A 22979-nucleotide genomic window follows, 5' to 3' on the forward strand; every position below is an offset into this window, starting at 1 on the left:
AATGTGGTTTCTGACACCCCCTTTCTTTCTTTAACTCTGCAGCTGTGCTGTTAAAAGCCTGCAGTGTTTTAATTATCTTATATCCCTGCATAAAGATGTGTGCGTTCTCCATTGCAACCGCCTAAAACACCTTAAATGAATATGTTAAGGTGTACTTTGCGTAACCTGCAGTCATCTACACCTGTGCATAAGTTGATGAGTCTATTATGAGACCAAAAAGTTTCTGTAGAAGAGACAACAATTCCCTGTTTTACAAATCACTTCTTCTACTTCTTTTCATTACATTGTTTCAGCAAGATTTGGTTAGATATGTTCCCTTGCACTTTAATGATGTATAAGAACATACACTCTGAGTTTTCTATTACTGAACACTTGGAAATACATCAAGAGAACGTAGCTTGTTCTGAAGCGTTTTTTTCTATTCACTCACAACCTTGTTAGTTGCCAAAAATAAACTTTTCCTCGGCTTTGATCTTAAAGTTGAAGCTTGCCAAAGTCTGAGTTGGTGACATATTTGACTATTGTAGTGAGTTTGTTTTCAATCAAACGCTGCTGATGGATATCCTTGTTTCTCACTGATATGTTGGCCTTATCCGGCTCATTTAGCTTGCCTGCTTGTCTTCCTCACACTCATACTGAAATGACAGTTTGGGCTTGTTAACCTTTTTAATTTAACCACTGACATGGGTTTCCAGCTTCTTCCTTTAGTGCAATCGCTGATGGTTGAAGTTCAGAGGCCTGAGTTGATATTTGCGCAGTGCTGTTATTCTTAATCAACCAAATAAACAGGGGGAATTTGAATCTTTACATACAGTACATCAAGCCTAATTTTATAACAATAATTTGAGATCGTTTTAAAGAAAAAGATCAAGAGAGAAAGAAATGAAATGAAAAAATGTTGCTGATTCTTGCACCTTGAAACCGGGATAGCTTTAATGGATGGATATGTTTTGGGAGGCATTACTTGATAATTCCTCTACATGCTACAAAATGCAAAGAAAATGCTGGATCAAAATGAAATATTTTTAGCACCTGATTTCCCTTTTCATCAAAATATTTGTTTAGTGTCAGGCACGTTCCTATGTTATTGGACTTTGACCACTACCAGGGGTATCGTGGTTTCAACTCTCTTGTCAGTATGTGTGTTTAACTGGTACTCTGGTATTAAAGGTCAATCCAGGATCTATTATGTGAAAAGAGTTGTTTGTGTAATTGAGCACAAACAAGCCCCTAAATAGCCATCAGCCCCACACGCACACGCACACGCACACACACACACACACACACACACACACACACACACACACACACACACACACACACACACACACACACACACACACACACACACACATACCCCCTGGTCCCATCTTCATGTCTCTTCACTGCCCTGCTCTGCTGACAGTGGATGTTGTGTCCGCATCTGAAAACAGATGGTTCGCCATTTTGTTTGACAGTATCGCTAAGCTAAGCCCTTCCCTACTGCTCCTATGACGGGGATAAAAAGCTGCTGAAGGCGGCTGTTTTGGCTCTGATAGGATGCCGCAGGACCCTCAAGCCCCTTCAGTTCTCTCCTCTGATAGAGAGTGGCTGAAGATGGTCTTTTGACTGGAAAGGAGCCAGACTGGAGCCTGGAAGCTCTGCCCAACCCACACACCCACTGTGTTCCAGCAGCGTAAAGCAGAGATGATTAAGCATGGTGCCTCTGGTCTGTAGGAGTGACAAATCTCCCCACTGCTACCCCACTTTGGTCTCTCTCCATCTGTCATGTACACTACCAGTGTAATGCATTTATCTGGTGGTCACATTCTGACCAATATGTACACTAGGCCGTGCTGAATTTATCGATTTCCTGAAATCAGCAAAAGAAAAATACTCTTGCTGCTAATAGTGACACTTGCAAATGTGTTATTCTGGTTTAAGCGAGGCATATCTTTTTTCCAACATTTTTTTTTATTCACATCCACTTCTGCCTGAAGGGATTTTCAAAATAAAATATTGTATGATTGAGCACTTGTAAAGTCTTTGGATTTGCAGATCTAATAATGTTTGGTTTGTTGAAATGTTGCTTTACATGCTCTTAGCCCGAAGCTACATTACTTGCAGTACAGTCTGATTTGAAACTTGACATATTAACTGATTTAAAAGCAGCTAAGAAAGAGATACGCTTCTAGTTTTTTCTCAGATGAATGGACCTTTCTAATCAGTGTTACAAAGGTCTGATACTGTCCATTAAGAAGGACAATCTTTTCCCTTTCTCTATTCTAGTCTTCTCCATCTTAGAGTTAGTGTAAAGACTATTGCATATCATAGTTGGAATGCTATGTTGTCTTGGCTCTATTCCCTAATGTGAAAGTGGAAAATACCTATTCAATTCAGTGATTTTCTGCAGAGTTTTGCTGTAATTGTTTGTGCTTTCAAGAGAACTAAGAACACTGAAGACAAGCAGCCGTATTGCCACCGTAATGGACCATGTATTAAATTGCTTCTCTCTTCGGATCTCACACTAGGGACTTAGTGGCGCAAGGTAGAGAAATTACCTCCTAGTAGTAAAATAGCTGAACCATTGACATAGCATCTCTCTTTTCTGTCTTCCTATCTTTCTGGTCTCCCTGGAGACGTGCCATTTCCTTGGAAGAGAGCAGGCATATTTTAAACTGCATTTAACATTCAGCCACTCATTTCACAACATTCCCTGCATTATTAAAATACCTTCATACCCTCTTAATTATTTTTTCTAGCCCTTCTCCATCCCTGCAGAACTGATAATTGGTGTTATTTATCTAAACAATACCACTGTGTGACTTTTAGGTTGGGAGCGCTTGAATAATGGATGAGGACAAATGCAAAGCAATTGCACTTACTTACTGACTTTGGCACTATCCATGTCAGTGCGATGTTACCATTTATGCTCCAGGAAGGAAATGGCAACCGCATTCCAAAGTGTTTACTCCTTTGCTGCACTGTCTACTTATAATAAAGCAAGACGTGATATTAACTTGCCAGGGAGGCTAGACTGGGTTAAATTTGTCAGTTCCTCTCGTCCAATTCCAGCGGGGTTTGTGGTTTCATAATGATAAGCCTCTTGGAGCTTCTTGGATCGAATGAAGCACAGTGGGTGAAAAGATAGAATGAGCAAAAATATGTTTTGCTCTAAAACATTTCATTGAGTGTGTGGGCCACTTGGAGTCCTGTGGTGCCCTTTCACTTTATCCACTGGCACATTTTGTGTGAGGGGGTTTTAAATTGTTCAAAGTCAATGGTGTCCGAGAAGTTGTGGTTTTGCTGTGACCTGCTGTGTACTTGAACTCAGAAAGTAGCTTCAGTAGTAGTCCAATGTTTTTCAAAGTGATTGTCACTATTTTACAGCTTCTTCTTAAATCTTCCACTGCATAACACATGTGTATGTTACAGCATTTACACAGACATGGTTCAGTTTTATGTAGTAGTACAACACCTCATGCTGAAGCTTTTAGGTTGCAGTATTGAAATAAAATCACTTGCATTAGCTGTTGTTTGACATCAACTAGATTTCCTCAGACTTATTGCTACTCTGGCCCAAGCGGTCTTGTTCTAAAACATAACCTGGTGTCAGTGAAGAGCACCCAGCTCATAACTCTCTTCTCCCCTGTGTCCCTCCAGGTTCAGCAGCGCAGCCCTTCAGCCCCTTCTGGTTCACGGTGGAGCCCCAGGACACTCTGGCCATCCGGGGAAACTCGGCACTGCTCAACTGCTCGGCCCACAGCGACGCAGCCACGCCAGCACGCATAGAGTGGAAGAAAGACGGAACCTTCATGAGCCTGATTTCAGACGAGAGAAGAAACATACTTCCCGATGGCTCGCTGCTCTTCACCCACGTCACCCATAATAAGCACAATAAGCCTGACGAGGGCACCTATCAGTGTGTTGCCACCATCGACAACCTCGGGTCCATTTCCAGCCAGACGGCCCGTCTCTCAGTAGCAGGTAAGGGCTGCCAGATTGACCCGGTGTTACAAATGTATTGTGTACAACTTGAACACCACCGTTAAACTTAAGTAGTTTGTTGTTAATTGTTTTTACAAATCCTATATTTGTCATCAATTGGGAATGTTCCTCGATGGTCTCATTTCCCTAGCTGGGCCATTTCTTTCCCTCCCAATTGTGTTATCATGAGCAAAGAATATGTGTTGTATTTTATAGCTCAGATCATGTAGAGAATGCATTGTTTACACAGCTTGGAACTCATTTTCCCAATTTTTCCGACCCCACATGAATACAGCACCATCGCTGAAATGAGCATGCAAAGATGCCTTATAATAATCAGTCTTGTGAGGATCCACTCTTACATTTTAATTGGTTGTTCCTTGGCCTATGCGTCACAATTCAACCAAGTTATATGTAAATCCGTTTTTTTTCTAATCCTGCTGAAGGACAAACGGACACAAAACGAGCCGAAAACTTAACCTCCACGGCTGATGTGATAACGATGTGAGACTTTTTGTGATATAAAGATGTATTTCTCCAACATTCCTTTGACATGTTTTCTACTACACGTTATGTTAAAAAATATACACCCACACAACATCTGTAGGTGTGAAAAGGATTTTCTTTGTCTTGACGATTGTTTTTTGTCCTTGAATTCCTCAGTACTTTCTCTACCATAAAATCCTTCACCTTGCTGGAGCATGAATGCATTGCTCTACTGGATAAATGCTTGTAAAAGGGTTGGTTTCCCCCCCCCCCCATTACTAGTCCTACAATGTGACCTTGTTCAGTTTGGGAACAGCAAGTGACGTGGGATTATTAGGTGTTTTGTGCCTGAAATTCAATTTGCAGCTGGAGGAGCCACAGAATGCACTTACTGTGTGCTTTCTGCTCAGCAGTGCTCTGCCAGATTTTAAGTAGCTAAAGAGAGGCCTCTTGTTGACAATGGGATAGTACAGTGTAAGGCTCTCGGATACTGAGTGCCTGTGTGAAGACAATGTCTGACTGTGATTCTGTTTCTTCTCATAGGTTAAGAAGTTAATGAGGCAGTTTATTACCATCCGAGTGATTGATAAGATATTTTCCGTCATTTGTTTAGCAGCATGTGCTACGTGATCTCTTAAAACCGACTTTCCTTGACAAAAGGTAGACTATTCACTGTCTACGCACACAAAAGAAAAAAACGTTTGTGTGTTCGTATATCCGTGTGCATCTCCAAGGCTTTTCAGCTGAACTGAACACAATCCATCCCGGCGCTTCATTAATATCACTGCTGCATCGATGTATGATGCTAAGGGAACGTTTTTAGATTGTGTGCCAAGACGAGTTCTGCTATAAGACTGCTCACAGCCACCTGGATCTGGCTGGGTCAACCACGATAGGATTTTTAGATTCAATCAATTTCTGCTTGAATAGGAGAGCAAGTGAAATGTGTCAGCTATTACACACACACACACGTACTTTTCACATGGAAATTCATTAACATTATGGCTTTGTGCACATTCATACGCGCACAAGTGTTGAACACAATAAAGCTATTGCATTTATGGCTCTACTTACACACACATGCACAACAGCTGATGTATCTTCAGCTGGCTGGCAGGTGGCCAATAAAAAGGTTAATTGCGGTGTCGAGAGAGAAGGCCATTAAGCCGCCGTCAGACCCGGGAACGATGGTGCAGGCGGGGGCGGAGTGGGCGTGACCTCTCAGATGTAATGACGGAATGAGTCTCGGATGGCTGGCGTGGCAGGGAGCATATCTGACAAATGCCGGGGTAATATCTGAGATTGATTGCTAGGAGACGTGCGGCTCATTCTTCTGGAGGAGCACTTCCACACATCGCCACAGCGCTCAGCCCCGCAGCCCCACCTCGCCACTGCTCTCTGCATGTTCCTTATTTGACGGTGTTAAAATATGCACACGATGTGTTTGTGGGGGATGTGAGAGCCATTGACTAGGATAGTAGGATACATGTTAACACAAACTCCTAGTAGGTGTAAGAAAGATCAACATGTAAGAAATGTGCCACATAACTACATCCCGTATAAACCAGCCTAAGGACACTACATTATAACATCATGTAAACAGCTTTCTCTTCCTCTCTCGGTGGTGATTACCGTATGCATTAATTAAAATAGGGTATTGTGGTTGTTAGGACATGTTTTATTCTCTAAATTGCCCAGCTTTGAAGTCTCTCTCTGCCTTGTGTTTCCTCTTTGCTCTGGCTTTGTCATCCAGTCTGCCTCTGTGTGTTTGATCCTGTGTGTGCACAGTCAGATACTGTGGAAACACAAGCAGACTCAGAACACATGCAGAGCACACGGCACACACAGTGACATTTGTGTGACCATTAAAGAGGGTTTCATCCCACCAATTCTTCTTCTTCTAAGAAAGAGGAGGGGGGGGGGGGGGGGTGTATGTATTCAGTTTGAGTATCTGTAAGAGAAAAAAAAGGGGGGGGGGGGAAGAACAATTATAGCAAGAGAAATGAGAAATCCCATCTTTACTGTCTGCTGTTCCCCAACAGAGCTGTCCCTCCTCCCACCCGCACGCTTTGAACCCCCGCCCCTTAGGAACTGCTGGAGGTGAACCCCATCTCACCCCCGCTTAACAGGGAAACCCCCAAATGAGAGAAGGAATTAATTTAGCCCCTTCTCTGTCTCTCACACTCTATCTTGCAGTCTCTTTGTTTGCCTTTCTGACCTCTAAGTATATAGATGAGACTATTCGAGTGTATCAGATTTCAGTCTTAATTTTTCTCTGTTTCTGCTCCTGTCCGCCCCCCCCCCCTCCTTCGTTCTCACCTATAGGCATCTGTGGTATTTATAGATAACCCAGACCCCTCATCGCTTTGCTCTCATATCGTGTTTCGCTGAAATCTAATTTCTCCCTCCTCACAGAAGTAGAAATTATAAAGTGACACTCTTCACGTGTCATGTGTGTCGCCTCACATTTGAGCATGCTCATCCTTTGATAGAGTTGGACACCCTTTGAAGGGTTTAAGGGTGTCGGCAGATTCTTTAATCCCTTTTTTGATGTATTTTAATCTGTTTTTTGTTTGGGAGGGGGGGCAAAGGATAATTGCGTCACTATTGCTCGGGTAGCCCTTTGTGGTATTGTCAGGGACACTTTGTAGGACATACTGTGGGTTAATTATGTTGGCATCTTAACATATTGTGAATAACAAAACGTCAACTATGTTTTTACAACTATTTTATGAATGTCAAACAAACATGGATAGAGTCATTCAGTTGGAATATAACCTCATTATGGTCCACATGCACTGAGGTGACTCACCAAAACATGTGTAGTACAATATGCGCTTCACAGTTTTCACTTTAGTCTGAATACAGCAACTTTAAACATCTACAGAACAATGAGTCTTTCAAAGCACAGTCACTCTTTAGTCCTTTGAGGTGGACTTTATGGCGCGTTTCCACTACAGCGCGGAGCACGGTTTAAGAGGGCTGTGACGTCAGCGGCCCGTCTTTGGTTGCGTTTCCACTTGGCCTAGTACCGGCCGGCGGGTCCTAATTCACAGTTTTTCTGGCCTCATAAAATCGTGGGTCTAGGGCCAGAGACAACGAGGCTGAGTCGGGCTGAGTATGCTAAACTAGAGAGAGCGTCGCTGGCAAGGGGGCTACAACTACAACAAGATGGACATATTTGACCGTGATTTAATTGTAATACACGTTTCAAAATGATGCCGAAGTAACAACATACTGATACCGGTTAGTAAAAACCATGAATTAATGCTTTGACAAGTCTGCAGACAGACGGCAGGCGAAAAACCTTTTAAAATGCTTGTTTTCTAAATGGAGATTGGCTAAGCTAACGCAGTATATGCCCCGACCGTCCACACTCACAACAACGGCCTATACAGACATAAATAAAGCAGCGACTGTATTCGCCATGACACAGGCAGTCTGTGGTTTGTACTTGTTTTACTTTTGTCTAGTTTCTGAACATATATGAGGAGCTGTGAGCTCTGAGTGCTAACAGCTAACGGCTGTGTTGTTTTTCTGGGGTTTCTCTGAAGATCACGTCACGGCTCCGCCTACACTGCGTTACTATAGATACTACCCCAGTTCCTAAACTGTAATGGAAATGCGCCATAAAGTGAGCCAGTCCTAACGAGGCCCAGCCATACCGAGCGGGGCAGAGCGAGGCCGTGTAGTGGAAACGCGCCATTAGACTCGCTCTTTTTATCTTGACTGTATAAAGAGGTGCTACACTCTGTGGCGCTATCGACTATTTTATTATATTAAAAGGTGTTTCTGATATGTGTTTCGTCCAATACTCAGTGCAAGATTCAGCTTCCTACTTATATAGTGTCTTGATTCCTTCCTTAGTTAATTCAAGTTTAATATTGAGAATCAGAGGGTTACACTCACCGACTTGTTTACTGTCCCTTTATTGCATTTAAAGGATTTCTTTTGATGTAAGCAAGCAATCTGATTATCCTTATCTGTTTATGGAGTTAAGAGGGACACAGCTATGTAAACTGCTATTGGCCTTTTATAGTATGTCTTTCGGGCTTAAACATGCATTTTAGCACTTTGAAAGAGATCATTGTAGCTGTGTCTTTTTATCCTCAGCAATTTAACTGAAGATAAAAAATACTGACTTAAATAAAAAAAAATGTAAGTCAGTATTTTCTGACTTAAATTATAAAAATAATTCAAGTTAATTCGTAAATAAGGTCTCTTTCCACAGCTCAACAGTTATTATTGTTATTTACTTATTATTATTATAACTCGTTTCAGCCAGTATTGAGTTTTAAATGTCGTAGGGGACAATCTGCATGTCAATATTAATTTCTTGTGATCGGAGTGCGTATGATCTTATCCTAAGGTTATATGCCTCAACCAGATGTCTGTCAATAACCAGTTTTCTTTTGTGCACTTACAGTAGTCCATGTCACCTTGTGTCAATGTACTAAACTCCCCCTGATTAAAACAAACACACAGTGACACACACACACACGGAGACAAGGGCAAACAACAAAAGTGTTATCTCAAAGGCTGATCTGGTTCCAACAGAGATAAAGCCCAATCAGATGATGTCTGACCACCACTCACTGACCTGCATGCATTCATCCTTCTTATCTGTTCACACAAAGAACACTGACACTCTTCCCCTTCATTTCTCACTCTTTCTCCTTTGTGCTTCTCTCTTTTATCCTCCTTCTCACTGAATCAACCTGTCCTCTATGTTTTACCTTCTTCACTATCAGCCCTGTATTTTTCTTTATTATCCTCTCAGCCCACCTCTCTGCTGCTCTAACAAACACACACACACGCACACGCACGCACGCGCACTCTTGCACTCACACACACACTCACCCATTTTGCAGTTCCACAGTGGCTGCACCCGAGTCATAAAGCTTCAAAATGGCAAACAAACAGTAATAAATCTCAAAAACAACAAAAAATATCGCCCTCATTCTCAAAGGGACCCCCAGAAAATAAATAAACCAACCATGTCATTGTTTTCCTCTTAAAAATGTAATCTTTTGTTTCTTATTGTGTGCACATGAGTCGGTCTGCCCACTCTAAGCTAGCAAAATTATAAAAAAGGATATATATTTATATATTTTCCTGTCATGTTTTCAATTGCCAGCTACAAAAAGTTGACATTTTAAACAAAAACTACGCTTCAATAGAACACTTTCCCTCCAATTAATCTCAACACATTAGTAGTTTGGAAATATGATTTAACACTGTCTTATAACACAAATAAGTGATGATACTATTTCATATAAGATTTAAAGGATGTCTAACTGGCTGACACCTGGTGAATTAACCTAGTTGTCTGACCCACATGCTACCAAGTGATTGACGTAATACACACCTTTATTGATTGCCTCTTGTAACAGGGAAATCATGTTAAATTGGCATTTCAGAGGAGACAGAAAACTTTGTCGAAACAGCCTCAAAACGCCATCATAGATCGTGCTGTATGTGAACGGCATTTGAAAGATGTATGCATCTTAGTGCAGGCATTCCCTTAGCCTAACCCATGTCAGTGTGGCATTTCCAGGTGTAGGCGATTCCCCTTTAGGACCAATTATGTGCTGCTTTGCTACAAAGAGCCGAGGTTGTTGCCATGACGAATGGCTCTGACCGGTTAGCAGGGTCAGGGTCGCAGTGTTGTTTCATTACCCTGATTTCCATCTGTCTCTAGCAACCATAAGGAGAGACTGACGCAAGAAGGCGGGAAGGCTGTAGATAAAGCACAGAGGAGAGACTTCTACAGAGGTGCATTAATCATATGTTGAGTTGAAAAATGAAAACGTTCAGTTCCCCTTGGAGCATATGTAATGAAAAAGTAAAATAAGTAAAACACTGTTTAAACAGGAGAGAGAAAGGATGTATTTAAGCTGAGTTGAGGCTGTGAAGGAGACCGAGGAACGGGACTCGGCCGAGTAAATATGATGTGGGAAATCTTGGTTGAGGATGTAGCTATGGGGGAGGATCCATATTTTTTTTCCTCTGGAGGATAGCGGCAGGAGAAGAGTGTCAACAGGGAGTCAGTTGGGCTGGAGGTAGATGACAGCCTCCATTTGACGTGTATTCACTGACTGATTAGGTCCTCTGGGTAGGAGGAGAGGCTGATGGAGACAGCCCTATCTCTACCTTCCAGACACCTCAGAGCCTGGTGTGTGTGGGTTTTGTGTGTGTGTGCTAAGGAATGTACACCCAGGCGTTAAACTGCCTTTGTATGTTTCTAGAATGCCTCTACTGTATGTGACATGTCAGCTTTCATCATGAGCTTTATTCAGATTTTAAATTCAAAGTTGAGCACTAATGCGAGGTTGTTTGTTATCTGCCTTTTGTTACATGCTAATATAACCCCCATAACACTTCAACTAACCCAGTTACTGCTGAATCATCAATTGATATACCTAATTTTATGTTTTTGTTCAAATCTCCTTTTGAAAATGGGCTCAGCAATTTCTTTTTTACACTGGAGATTCCCTTTGGTCGACAATAGGTTTTGTGCTTTGGTTTATTTGAGCACATTTTGAGAGGTTATAATAAAGGCTCCAAAATCATATGCTTTTATCTTTACTTTTTGTGATAGTTAAATATATTGCCAATTTGTGCATAAATAGCAGTAGCACTGTTGTAAATCTTGTTGTGAGCAGGGTTGCAGTCGCAGGACAGACTTCCTGTGTCGATAAATTCACACCAACTGCAAACACAGGTTTTTACCCAGGGTGCCTCTTGGTGTGCCAGGACAGGTTCCAGCTATACAGCTTTATTAATAATGTCCCTGGTTACAGGATACAGACAGGAAGTAGACTAATTCCTCATAACATTAATTATTTACAACTGTTATATGCAGTGCCAACATGTACTCAGAGGCGTTCAGATGCAGATGGAGTTTGTTTGTGCCACATAATGTACCACTGCTCAGAGCAAAATCCAAATGCCTTGGGACATTTCTTCACAACACTCTGTATTTAAAATGTCAAATTAAAGCATACTGTCCAATTGAACTCTGACCATTTTCAGAAATGTTCTAGACTATGCTTTGGCCGGTGCAATTACTGTGTTCTAATGGAAGTGATAATTGACTGCTGCTGTCAGCAGATGAAGATAAACTCGAGCATAATGACTTCCCCAACTCACTCTACTCATGTGTTTGAGCCCAGAGCTCTCCATCCAGCACCTCAAATGTCCCGCTCCCTGAACTTCCATTCTTAACTGTACACAGTGCATCTCCCCATATGTGTAAGACATTTACACTACAATGATGATTGTGCACTGCTCAAGGCCTTCACCACCTCAGAGATTCCCCTTTTAAATGCTCTCATTTTCAGTTCGGACCCGAAGGATAGAATAATGCCGTCAGTGAGAATCTGGCTGCTAGCGTGACATGTTAATCAGCTCAAGTGTTTTGTCTTTTATAGATGCCTTGATTCCATCTGCTCAAAATTATCTACTTGTTCGTGACTAGCATCATTTTGGGGTCTGATACCATTTTGAATAGCCCTACAACTGCTTCAGTTGTATGTGGGATTTACTTCAAATATATGTCAAAGCCTCCTGAGAATGAACTTGACATAACCCAGATTTCACTTAAAGTGGACCTATCATGCTATATTATAATAATATAGTGTAGGACCATACCTATATAAGGCATATTTATACTTTTTTTTTCTTCAAAATACCAAACAGATCATGCATTTTAGCCATGCCTCATTTTGCTCAATTTGACATTTTTTAGCTCTGTTTTTGCAAGGGTTGATTCTGTGAGCAACAGCACCATCTACTGGCCTGGCATATGTACTACAGCATCTCCAGCGCTTTCGAACGGCCGTGGCTGTCTCCTCCTGATAGGTGGAGAGTTGGCCCAATAGCCGTAGCGCCACTGTCCTGACGTCAGGACAGTGTTCAAATCTGGATCAGTTTGTATCAGATCCGTTGCAGCCCCTTTTTTAGAGATTTGGGTATGGAGGAAAAGAGAGAGGGTTGTGTTTTCTGACACTTGGTGAGTTCCCTGGAACACCGGGGACACATATTCATGTATAAAAGACGTACAAAAGTGCATTTTGCATGATAGGTCCCCTTTAAACGAAGCGCTAATTTAAGCAAATGTGGTGTTTATCGTGTTAAATAGCACATCAGAAAGATTTCCTTTACACCACTCAAGTGGAATTAACAATCATGAATGCTGGATAAGAAACCAGATTCATCATCGTATGCAACTTGCAATACTTAAACTTCAATAAACCTTAATTTTTTTTCATGAGCTTTCCTATCTGCAGTCCATCTCCTGGTTCTTGTTATTCACAGTCATGAGCACAGTTGCATGCAAGTCCTTCTGCTTGTGTAGTTGAGTTTTGGCAGGAAACTGGAATGTAATGTTCTCTAAATGAGTAGCTCTCCTTTCAAAAAGAACATAAGGCTGGGACAGATGACCTGGTGAAGAGTAGTTTCCACTGCAGATCTAACCAAACAATTTACTTCCACCATTTTTAATTCTGAAATGTTGGTTTTGCAATTTTACATTTTTGAGCTGATGGAAAGTTTGGGTTTTTGTGTAAGCGGTGAAACGTTCAGGAATGGCAGTAACTGAGACTATATTTTTCCAGTAGCCCTTGCCAATCTAGTTTTTTCCCTCCTTGTTTCGTTTGGTTGTAGTAATTGAGTCTGATTAAACAGAGTGCAGAGGGGAATACAGCAGATGGAGCAGTGCACTAATGTTATACCAAACAAGTGCACACTATATTATCAGTTCAGTCAGACAACTCACGTGTTTCTTTAACATGTTTATTAGAAGCAGCATATAGTTGAGTTTGGCAACTAGGCTCGGGCATCATCACTCCACAGATATACATAGCACGATGAGTGATGATTAAATAACTAACCCCCCGAGCCTACAGGTGGAAGCTGGGGTGGTGGTGGGGCAGGCAAGCAGCAGCGACGTAGAGGTAGCTGCAGCAATAGCAGCAGCAAGCAGTGCATGGAGAGAGATCTGGCAGGTTAAATAGAGCGGCATATTAAGGAGACTCTGTTTGGTGGGTTGTAGAGTGGCAAGGGGCGTTATGTATGAATGCAGCATAAGTGCTCGAGTTGACTGCCTGAACTAGCTCGCCGGCTTCGCCCCATAAATGGTTGCAAGCAACAGCTACCTCGGGTCAGCATAAGAAAGATGGCATTACACTTCATTTTACCTTGAATATACTATAACAATTCATTCTTAACGCTGTTTAAACAAGGAGGAAATAATAACACCAAACACAGGAGAATATACACACACCCTTTCTGAGTCAGACAAATTACAGCGAGAAGTGCCTTGGCCCCTGGGTAGAGTAAAATATTTCTGGAAAGTATTCCACGGTAAACGTCCAACATTAGGGTATGTCAATTACAATAAAGAGGCTTTTTAATTCCAAAAACCAAGGTGTATTACTCAGTCCTACCCTGAGGATATGAGTTGGATGTGCATGGCCTCACTTTACCCAATAAATAGCTGCTCTGTGCAGGGCTGTTCACTACCTGGGGAGTGCCTCATTCAAAGCAGTCACAAGTTTTTAAGGGCAACAATCCATCACTTTTGCCGTTTCTCTGAATCTGAATTAAAAAGAGGCTAGACGGCATTTCAGAGCATTTTGTTTATCCTCCGCTCCCTCCATTGACATTCAGTGTCCATGTCTCCTTCGTTGGGGTTCTACAGATAGAGACACTGAGGCACTTTCAGACCAGTGTGCTCATCCGCAAAGCTCTTTCATCTCCAAATGCCCGTCCGAGTGAGCATGCATGAGGCAGTTTTTGGTTTTCATATTAAATCGTCCCCATGTTTCAAAGCTAAATTGGTCTTCATAGAGCTTTTGAACCCTGAAAGAGATGTGAGTCTCAGGTGTTTTTTTTCTATGGCTCCCCCATGCCGCGGGGAAATCTTTCAAACGCACCTCTGTGCTTATCAGACACATGGAGTATGCAGAAAAAGTGAGGCTGAAAGTTTTTATTGCAGGTTGATTCGATCCAGCTAGCCTTGAGATTTGACATTCAAGGCTACTTGTCCTGACACAAATATTTTACAGATAATAGAAGCAAGCATCCTTCTGATATGGTTGTTCTTATGATCACCTTTTACCTTAAGTCCTCCTGTTTTCGTCACTAGATAATGACAATCGATACATATTTTTGTGGCATATCCTTTGAAAATCTTTACTAAATTGTGTGATTTAACGGTGACAGAAAACACATTTTATTTTGCAACTCTACATGTAAATAAAATATGTCTGAAATGCATATTTTACTCGTGCTGATGATCCAAAAAATTATGGTGCAACTGTGAGGGTTTCATTGCATATTCTGCACTGAAAGAACACTGTGCCTCGGGCACAGATGGAGTGAAGAAACCAAAGTGCGAAGTGCTCAGTTGGTGAGCATGTTGGTTTCTTATGCTTCAGAGACCAACGTTATTTATGGATTAACTTTTTTGCACCATCTGAGCAGGTTTCCATAAGCTCTAATGGTATTATCGTAGCAGAGTGGAGCTCTAACTGATAGGCTCGCTGAAGGTGTGAGAGGTGACACCTCCAAAAAGAATTTCTCTCCGCTTTCTCTCAGTTCAAATCCTATGCCCTGTCTTCCAGCCGACTGGATTCCACTTACAGAATGCTTCTTTATGCTGGTGGAAATAGAAAAAATAACCACATTTCCGTTCCTCATTTCCTTTGATTATGATAGATTCATTGATGTGTTTTCTTTAGTGACAAACTAATGGCTTTAATTGAGGGAAAAGCATTTTTCTTGACAAACCTTAATGGCAAGTTCATTTGCATTTATTGTGTTGCTTTTAGCCAGAGACAGTTTGCATTCCTCACTCAGTGCCACTCAGAGAAGTAGAAAAAAGGGGGTTTAAAAGGTTCAGCAGAGATGGCTGTTGCTTGCCAAGTATTCCTATGCATTGTGCAGAACAACAGGGATGAAAAAGCTGTCAATGAATGGGGAAGCGTACATGTTTTTTTATCTGGAATAAAGATTGTTTGGGGAGCTGTAGGAGCCTGTTCAAGCCTGCTGGAACACAGCCTTTGTGTTAATGTGCAAGGGCATGACATGTGTGATGCAGGCAAGACTTGTGTGAGCAAGAGCGAAGTGTGAAAAAAGGAGAGTGTGTGATAAACAAGGGAGATGGAAAGCAGGAAAGGGATGTTTCAATGAGCGATGCAGCTATACAGGAAACGTATAGAACCTCTGAAGGTGTTCATGAGTGTGAATGGGCAGATCCTGCCTGAATGAGCTCTCCTGAACCTTCTGTATGTTCCCTAGTGAGGGTGTTCAGACCTCTCATCTCCACACCATCGGCACCGTCACACTCATTGGTTGCATGCTGTGGAGGTGTCGTTCAGGGTGGTGTGTGGGTGCATACATGATTTCACAGAGGCGTTTCTCTCACTGCGCTGAGTCTGATGAAGCTCGATTAATGATTACATACTTATAAAGACTTGCAGTATTCATGGAGGCTCCCCACTGTTAGTGTTGATGTGCGGTTTTGTGAAATTTCCTTTTGTATACCTGACTGCAGCCTCTATCATAGAGCGGAGTAAAACTTTAATGTCCCTGTGGTGCAATTTGGCTTGCGTGCAACAGTCGATAAAACTAACTATGAAAATAATACAACAATGAATAAAACCAGCAATCAATGTAATTGGATGAAAAATACAGGGAAATGGGAGCAAGTCTTAGACACATTTAGTTGAGAACAATCTACCATGACTTTGATCCCAAGACAAGACAAATAAAGCGGAAAAAAAGGATGCTGCTGGGAGGTGAGGATAACCTGTGGAAGACGAAAGAGCAACAGACCGAGAACACTCTCCTCTTCCTCAGTATTTCAGAGTTGTGTGTGTGTGTGTGTGTGTGTGTGTGTGTGTGTGTGTGTGTGTGTGTGTGTGTGTGTGTGTGTGTGTGTGTGTGTGTGTGTGTGTGTGTGTGTGTGTGTGTGTGTGTGTGTGTGTGTGTGTGTGTGTGTGTGTGTGTGTGTGTGTGGTGTGGTTGTGTGTGTGTGTGTGTGTGTGTGTGTGTGTGTGTGTGTGTGTGTGTGTGTGTGTGTGTGTGTGTGTGTGTGTGTGTGTGTGTGTGTGTGTTGGTGTGTGTGTGTGGTGTGTGTGGTGTGGTGTGTGTGTGGTGTGTGTGTGTGTGTGTGTGTGTGTGTGTGTGTGTGTGTGGTGTGTGTGTGGGTGTGTGTTGTGTGTGTGTGTGTGTGATTGTGGTGTGTGTGTGTGTGTTGGTGTGTGTGTGTGTGTGTGTGTGTGTGTGTGTGTGTGTGTGTGTGTGTGTGTGTGTGTGTGTGTGTGTGTGTGTGTGTGTGTGTGTGTCTTTTGTTTCTCCAAGCTGTAGAGTTACTTGGGCTCCAAGGTCAGTGATGAGTATCTCCCTTATTGTTTATTCACACACGTGCACACACACACCCCCCCTCGTACACACAGGTACACACAGAAACACACGGACAGTCGAGTCAAAGTAGCACTCCAACTGCATGTTTTTTTTATTCTACACACTGTCAACACTTTTATTCTCCCTCTACCTCACCTTTCAGCTTCCCTGCACCTCAGCGCTGCGTTTTGACACTCGGGTCTCAGTTCATGGAACCCGGGAACACAAAGCAAGATCGGATTCAGCTATTGCATCAAAGCACATGTCTTTGATGCTGGCGATATACTGTACGTGTTAAATCTTTCCTGAGGCAAAGGGGATTGTGCTTCCAATTTGTATCGGCTGAAATATGAATTACACAGGCAGCAACACACATCTCATTTTTGGGCTTTTGATGTTTAATTTCCATGTTGGAAACACAATATTTAGTCAAACAAATGCTAACATATACACAATTAAGACTCAACAGAGGTTGGTTTTGTTCAGAGGCATTTGGCATAGCATCTGCTGCGTTTGAAGGCAATGCACTGCAGATGGACTTGAGTAATTGCTGATGCCACTCTGTCAGACAGTCCAGGTGTTCTAGAGATCTGTTGCATCCTTTTCATTAGGGTTGAGTGATTGCTTAGATTGCCTTCATCGTTGTTTGTCTTCCTCACTATATTTGATATGATCATTTCAATACCTCTGCTTTGTATTCCTCTGTGCGATATTCGGAGAAAAGACACGATTGCCCTCAGTGAAAATACCCACTTCATAATTGCACATTTAATTAAATAAACAGTCTACCTGTTACTGTTGTGTGTAAATATTAGGCCGAAAGTACAAATGCTGCTGTATGATCCTAAATCAAATACAAACACTGCCCCCTTGCAGTCTTTTTAATATGTACAATTCAGAGTATTTGATGTCTTTGTTTGATGCCATAATTGAATCTGTGTTATACATGCCATCTGCATCTTTCCAGACACGGCTAATGAACTTTGAAACTGTGTTTTGTTGAAAGATTGTTCCTTCATCATGTCAGATCTCTTGTTGAAATGTATGAGCGGCTCTGCTTGTCCTGTTATTGAGGCTCACTGGAGCATCTCTGAAAGTTGTTTACATGAATTTGGAAAAGAGGGAGAAAAAAAAGTCAACAGGTTTCTGATCTTTTAGCTCTTGACAGGCAATCGGAAATGGAATCAACTTTTGATCGTCCACAGCACAGCACACACAGGGAAATGTATACTTTGCATTTAACCCGATCCTATTATTAGGAGCAGTGAGCCAAATCCCTACAGACTGAGCTAGTGCATCTTCTACAGCCCCACACGTTATAAATGTACGTTTTACAGGAAGCCTTTTAATTATCCCACATGATAACATGATACTGCATTTAATTAGATTTTTTGACTTTTTATTCGTCTTCAATTTCAGTTCCTCAGACTTGATGAAACTCCTCAATCCGTCACCCAAGTTGTCAAAGTCTATTTTCTATTATCCTCATTAAACTTGAATCCGTCACCCTGATGTTGACACCACATTCAAACTGTAAAAAGTAGTGCTTTCTTATTAGTGTATTATAGGGGGATGCTATCGACATTCATTAGCCTCACCTCTACACCTCCCAACGAGGTAAACGATGATGAATGCCCCCTGGCGCTGTGGAGTGACATCATCACCCTGCATTGAATCTGTGTCTTCAGAAACATCTGCTGCTCCCAAACTGCCAGTCCCACACTCGTACACATGTATACATCCCCACATAAATGCAGGCATAGTTCCTATTTGCTCTTCTAGTAAGATACACCCATCCATCTCAGGATAGACTGTCAGCAGCCCGCCTCTACGCTTTGAGAGACAATTCCCTTCAAGTTCAGGAGTCAAGCTGCTGCTTTGTGTCGCTTGGTTGACTGCCTGAGCTCGCCTCATTGTGTCTGCAGCGCATTTCATTATCAACGACACCACAAAACCCATGCTGATATTTTCCCAATAGCAGCTGCAGATACTTCACAATGATATGCGTTACAAACCGTCTTCCCTAATGTGCCAATGTGTGTGCACCAGTCCCCTTTAACATGGCACACTTTTAATCTCACTGATGCAGGAAAAAAATGTTTTTTGTTCTACCTTAGCTTCGTCAGGGTATAATTTGAAGTACACACCCACACACTGTTTTTAAAGATAAGTACTAAATGATGGTGAACAATGCGTCTGCTCAGTGCTTCTATGTAGGGTTTGACACATTTAGCTCTCATACATCAATGCAAAAGAGGAGAGTTCTGTGAAAAACAGGGTGCTCTTTCATCGTGCACTGATGAAATACCGCAGGTCAGTTTTTGTATTTATTGATATCCTTTTGAGGGTACAATCATTCAAACTGAATACCGGGGTCCTACATTCTCTCTGGACATTACATAGTCTTGGCCTTACTTGTCTTCATTGCCTTTCAAGAATCTCCCCTCCCTGCCCCTTCCTTCATCATTCCTTCTAAGAAAGATGCTCCATTTTCTTCTGGCTCCATCCATCCACCTCATTTCCCCAAATCTCAGCCCTTGCAAGGCTTGAGGATAAACAGAGCAACAGGGCCGCCGATAGCATCTACAGATGTGCCGCCGCCAACAGCCCCCAGATAAGAACCAGCAGCAGCATGCCCCTCTCTAGCAAACAATAGCGCTCCCCACTGAAATGTGTGGTGAGAAGATGGAGAGGTAAGGGGAGGGGGTGATGGGAATGCAAACCGGATGAATGCGACTTGGAGAAACGAGGAAGAGAGAGCGGCAGAGAAAAGGCTGAAGAAATTGGAAGGACTGGTGGATGGTGCTGTAGGGAGGGAGGGAGTGAAGGAGAGGGCAATATGGAGAGGTTATTCCTTCAGCTCGTGTCCATCAACAGCAGGACAGGGGTGTGTTAGGCTCCTTTATCTGGATGGCCTGTTGAGCTAGTCGAGGGTGGAGGGGCCCTTCATTCCAGAGGAGGGGGTCGTTTCTGGGGTCTTAAGGAAACAAGCACTTGATGAAAGATACGAGGACGACCCAGTGCTCGCTGCTCTTTGATTGACATCGCCCTCATAATTCCCCACGTGACTCCTCTGTTGAGCTTCTCTCTGCATCCTCTCTTACCTCTCACCTCCTCCCCTCGTTCTCTGATAAGGGAGCGAGGGGAAAGGGGGAGGTGAGACAGAAAGAGCAAAGGGATGTACGGTCGGAGTGCCAACACATTTATCTGCGCTCGGGTAATGGGAGCAGCCTCAGTCTCCCGTGGCAACGACCTCTGCAGAAGGTTAGCTTCAAAATGGGCCAAGAATGAGCTAAATTCCCAGTGATAAAATAAGACACCTTAACATGATTAAGGGCCCTAATGCAATCAGTATTGTTTCAGCTACAACTCAATTACCTGTAATGAAAAAGGGCTCGTTTTCTCCCGGGTTCTGTGGGGAGTTAGCTTGGCTGGAGGTCTGAGTGTGAACAGGTGAAACACCCAGGGGAAGCACGAGAGACATGTGATACCCTGAGAGGGGAGGTCAAACACTCACATGCTGACTCACAACATAAGGGTCAAGTAAAATACGGCCAACATGTACACAAACACTAACAGAAAATGAAGCAGCAATTACTTTGATAATTGATTTCATTTTCAAACAAACCACGAAACAAATAAACATGACCTGTTTCCATCTTCTCAAACGGGATGATATGTTGTTTTTCTTTGTCCTACTTTATAGTAAAGGACATCACCTTGAGCTTGAATCTGTGATAAGCACAATTTTCTAAAATTGGACCCAAAAATAAATTGGTTCCTAGCACCCTTATAACACAGTCACCTATTATTTGAAAATAATTAAATAAAAAAAAGCACAGAAAATATATATTATCTGCAGGGCCGTGCACAGCAATGTCTCAGAGGCTGACAAATGACCCCTGCTGCGGGGGGGGTGGTGGTTTCTGGCCAGATGGCTCGTAACGATTATTGACAGTTTTTGTCTGTCAGAGGGAAAAAAAATATCCTCCATTTTGCATTTCACGTTTTTATTTTTATTTAGCTGGTATTATACATACGTGATAGATGTAGCTCCATTAAGGTTTTTTTGTAAATACTAAGCAGTGTCGGCGATATGGACCTGTGGCACAGATTTTATCAAGAAGTTTCTTAACCGAATATAAAAAAAAGATTTACCTGTAAGAATATATGATACAGTAAATGTGTGCGAGCTATAGAGCTGCAACATCACTCATCTGCTGTGAGATTTAAAAAGCAAAAAGCTGAGGAGAATTGAGCTTTTGACCCGTAAATGATGAAAATACTATACTGAGTGTAGTTTTGACTTTTGGAGTTCTGCCAAACAGTCATGAATAATAGATAACATAACCAGGATGTGAGCAATGTCTCCATAACCTAATGCTCACTTTCAGTTGTAGCTGCTGACACCAGAAATGAATGGAGAAAACTCTTTAGACGAGAGAAATGATTATGAAATCAGTCTATATGGCTGCCTGCAGTCATGAACATACATACATACCTTATCAATGTGTTTTCCATTTTCAGTAATAAATTACAATTTATCTTTCAAGGTTTTGTATTTACTATAGTTTTTTGTCCATTATGGCCCAAGCCTGTGTCCCCATCAATCTCAAGTATTCCTTGAATAAAAATCCAAAAGTTTAATGTTTTCTGCTATAAAACAAATCGTCTTTAGACATTTATGATAACCATGTGTATATCATTTGAAAGTTTTGTGGATTTAGCAGCGCTATCATTAAGGACAGCTATCCACATTATACTATAAAAATACTGTTTCATTGTGAAAAAAATATATAGTTTATCACACAAATTACATCGTTTTCTATTGGAATCAACTACAGTGGAAATGCTTCAATACACGTTACTTGAACACATGATATCAGTGGTTGACATGATATAAATATATATGTCATATCATTTGTCCAAAGTCTCAGTTGTGAAATTATACGTTTTTTTAAAGGGGAAACTCGATTTCCTTTCATTGATGTTCCCATGGTAACCACTGACCTAGCTCTGTCACATGTCCTTCTCCATTCATCAGCATCTATCCATCCGTCCTGTATCTCCTGTCTGTTCCCACAACAGGCAATCAGGAGCTGTCAGAATGCCAACTGTGCTTCATCCTGACGTGTCATTTCCCATCCAGACAATTGATTGTGTGTGATTTCATTGTTGGAGTTTTACTAACATATGCAGTAGACAAGAATTTTAAGAAACTTGTAACACTTGTTCTGCAGGTTAGCTTTGTTTGATTAACTGTTCTCTAAGGTGCATGTTGCATTGCCTATCTTTCTGAGCGTTGCTGTTAAAATAAAGCGTCTGTGGTGAGTGCGAAATGTAGTCATCAGGCGAAGGTGACGTCCCCTCGCCTCAGTTGTACTCTAAACAGCAGCTGCGCCCTGGGGCCCATCCTCTGATAGTCATAAATGTTTATAAGGGCGTTCTTTGCAACATCTGGCACCCAGAGTGGTTTAGCAGTTAAAAATATCCCAACCCAACTAAAAGCTATCAGAGATGTTAAGCCAGGCAGAGTTAGCACAACATACTTAAAGGTGTCTGTTGGGATCATTGAAGTAAATGCACTGCTACTACTCCTACAGGATTCTTTTGGCATCTCTGTTGTCAACAAAGAAATTACTTTGTATTTCCGACTGCCTCCTGCCACCTTCGTCTTGAGGTTGTCATATGGGGAAGTTAACAATAGGCTGTTGTCATTCTGGGACAGCAGTGGTGTTCTAAGGGTTTTACTGTAGGCACTGACTGGTTACAAGGTCTACAAGGTCTCTTTCTGTCATTTCTTGCACCCGAGAGACATTTTTACAGCCCAGTAGATAAAATAAGATCCCTGTCTGAGGCCGACTCCTGCGGAACGCCACCCATCCATCTTCTGTCTGTCCTTCTGATGTGTGCACAACAGCAGCAGTTTGTCAGTAGAAGTGTGTATGCTTTTGTGGTTGCCATTGTTCTGCACGTGTATCATAGAGTTCAAAAGAACTGATACCTTCTCACGTCATGTCTTCCCTCTGATGTTCATCACACGTTTCAGTGTGCCAAAGGATCATAGGAATTATTTTTAGCTCAGTTGTAAACTACACCAATTGTTATAATTGTAT

General features: G+C 42.0%; 1 protein-coding gene across 1 annotated transcript in view; it reads left to right on the forward strand.

Moving 5' to 3' along the window:
• neo1a (neogenin 1a) overlaps positions 1-22979 on the forward strand; it is a 152819-nt gene that overhangs the window by 57503 nt on the left and 72337 nt on the right. The window contains 1 exon segment of the mRNA XM_034116507.1: positions 3643-3966. Coding sequence (XP_033972398.1) covers positions 3643-3966 — 324 coding nt within the window.

The sequence above is a fragment of the Trematomus bernacchii genome, unplaced genomic scaffold (assembly GCF_902827165.1).
Source record: "Trematomus bernacchii unplaced genomic scaffold, fTreBer1.1, whole genome shotgun sequence".
Lineage (NCBI taxonomy): Eukaryota > Metazoa > Chordata > Actinopteri > Perciformes > Nototheniidae > Trematomus > Trematomus bernacchii.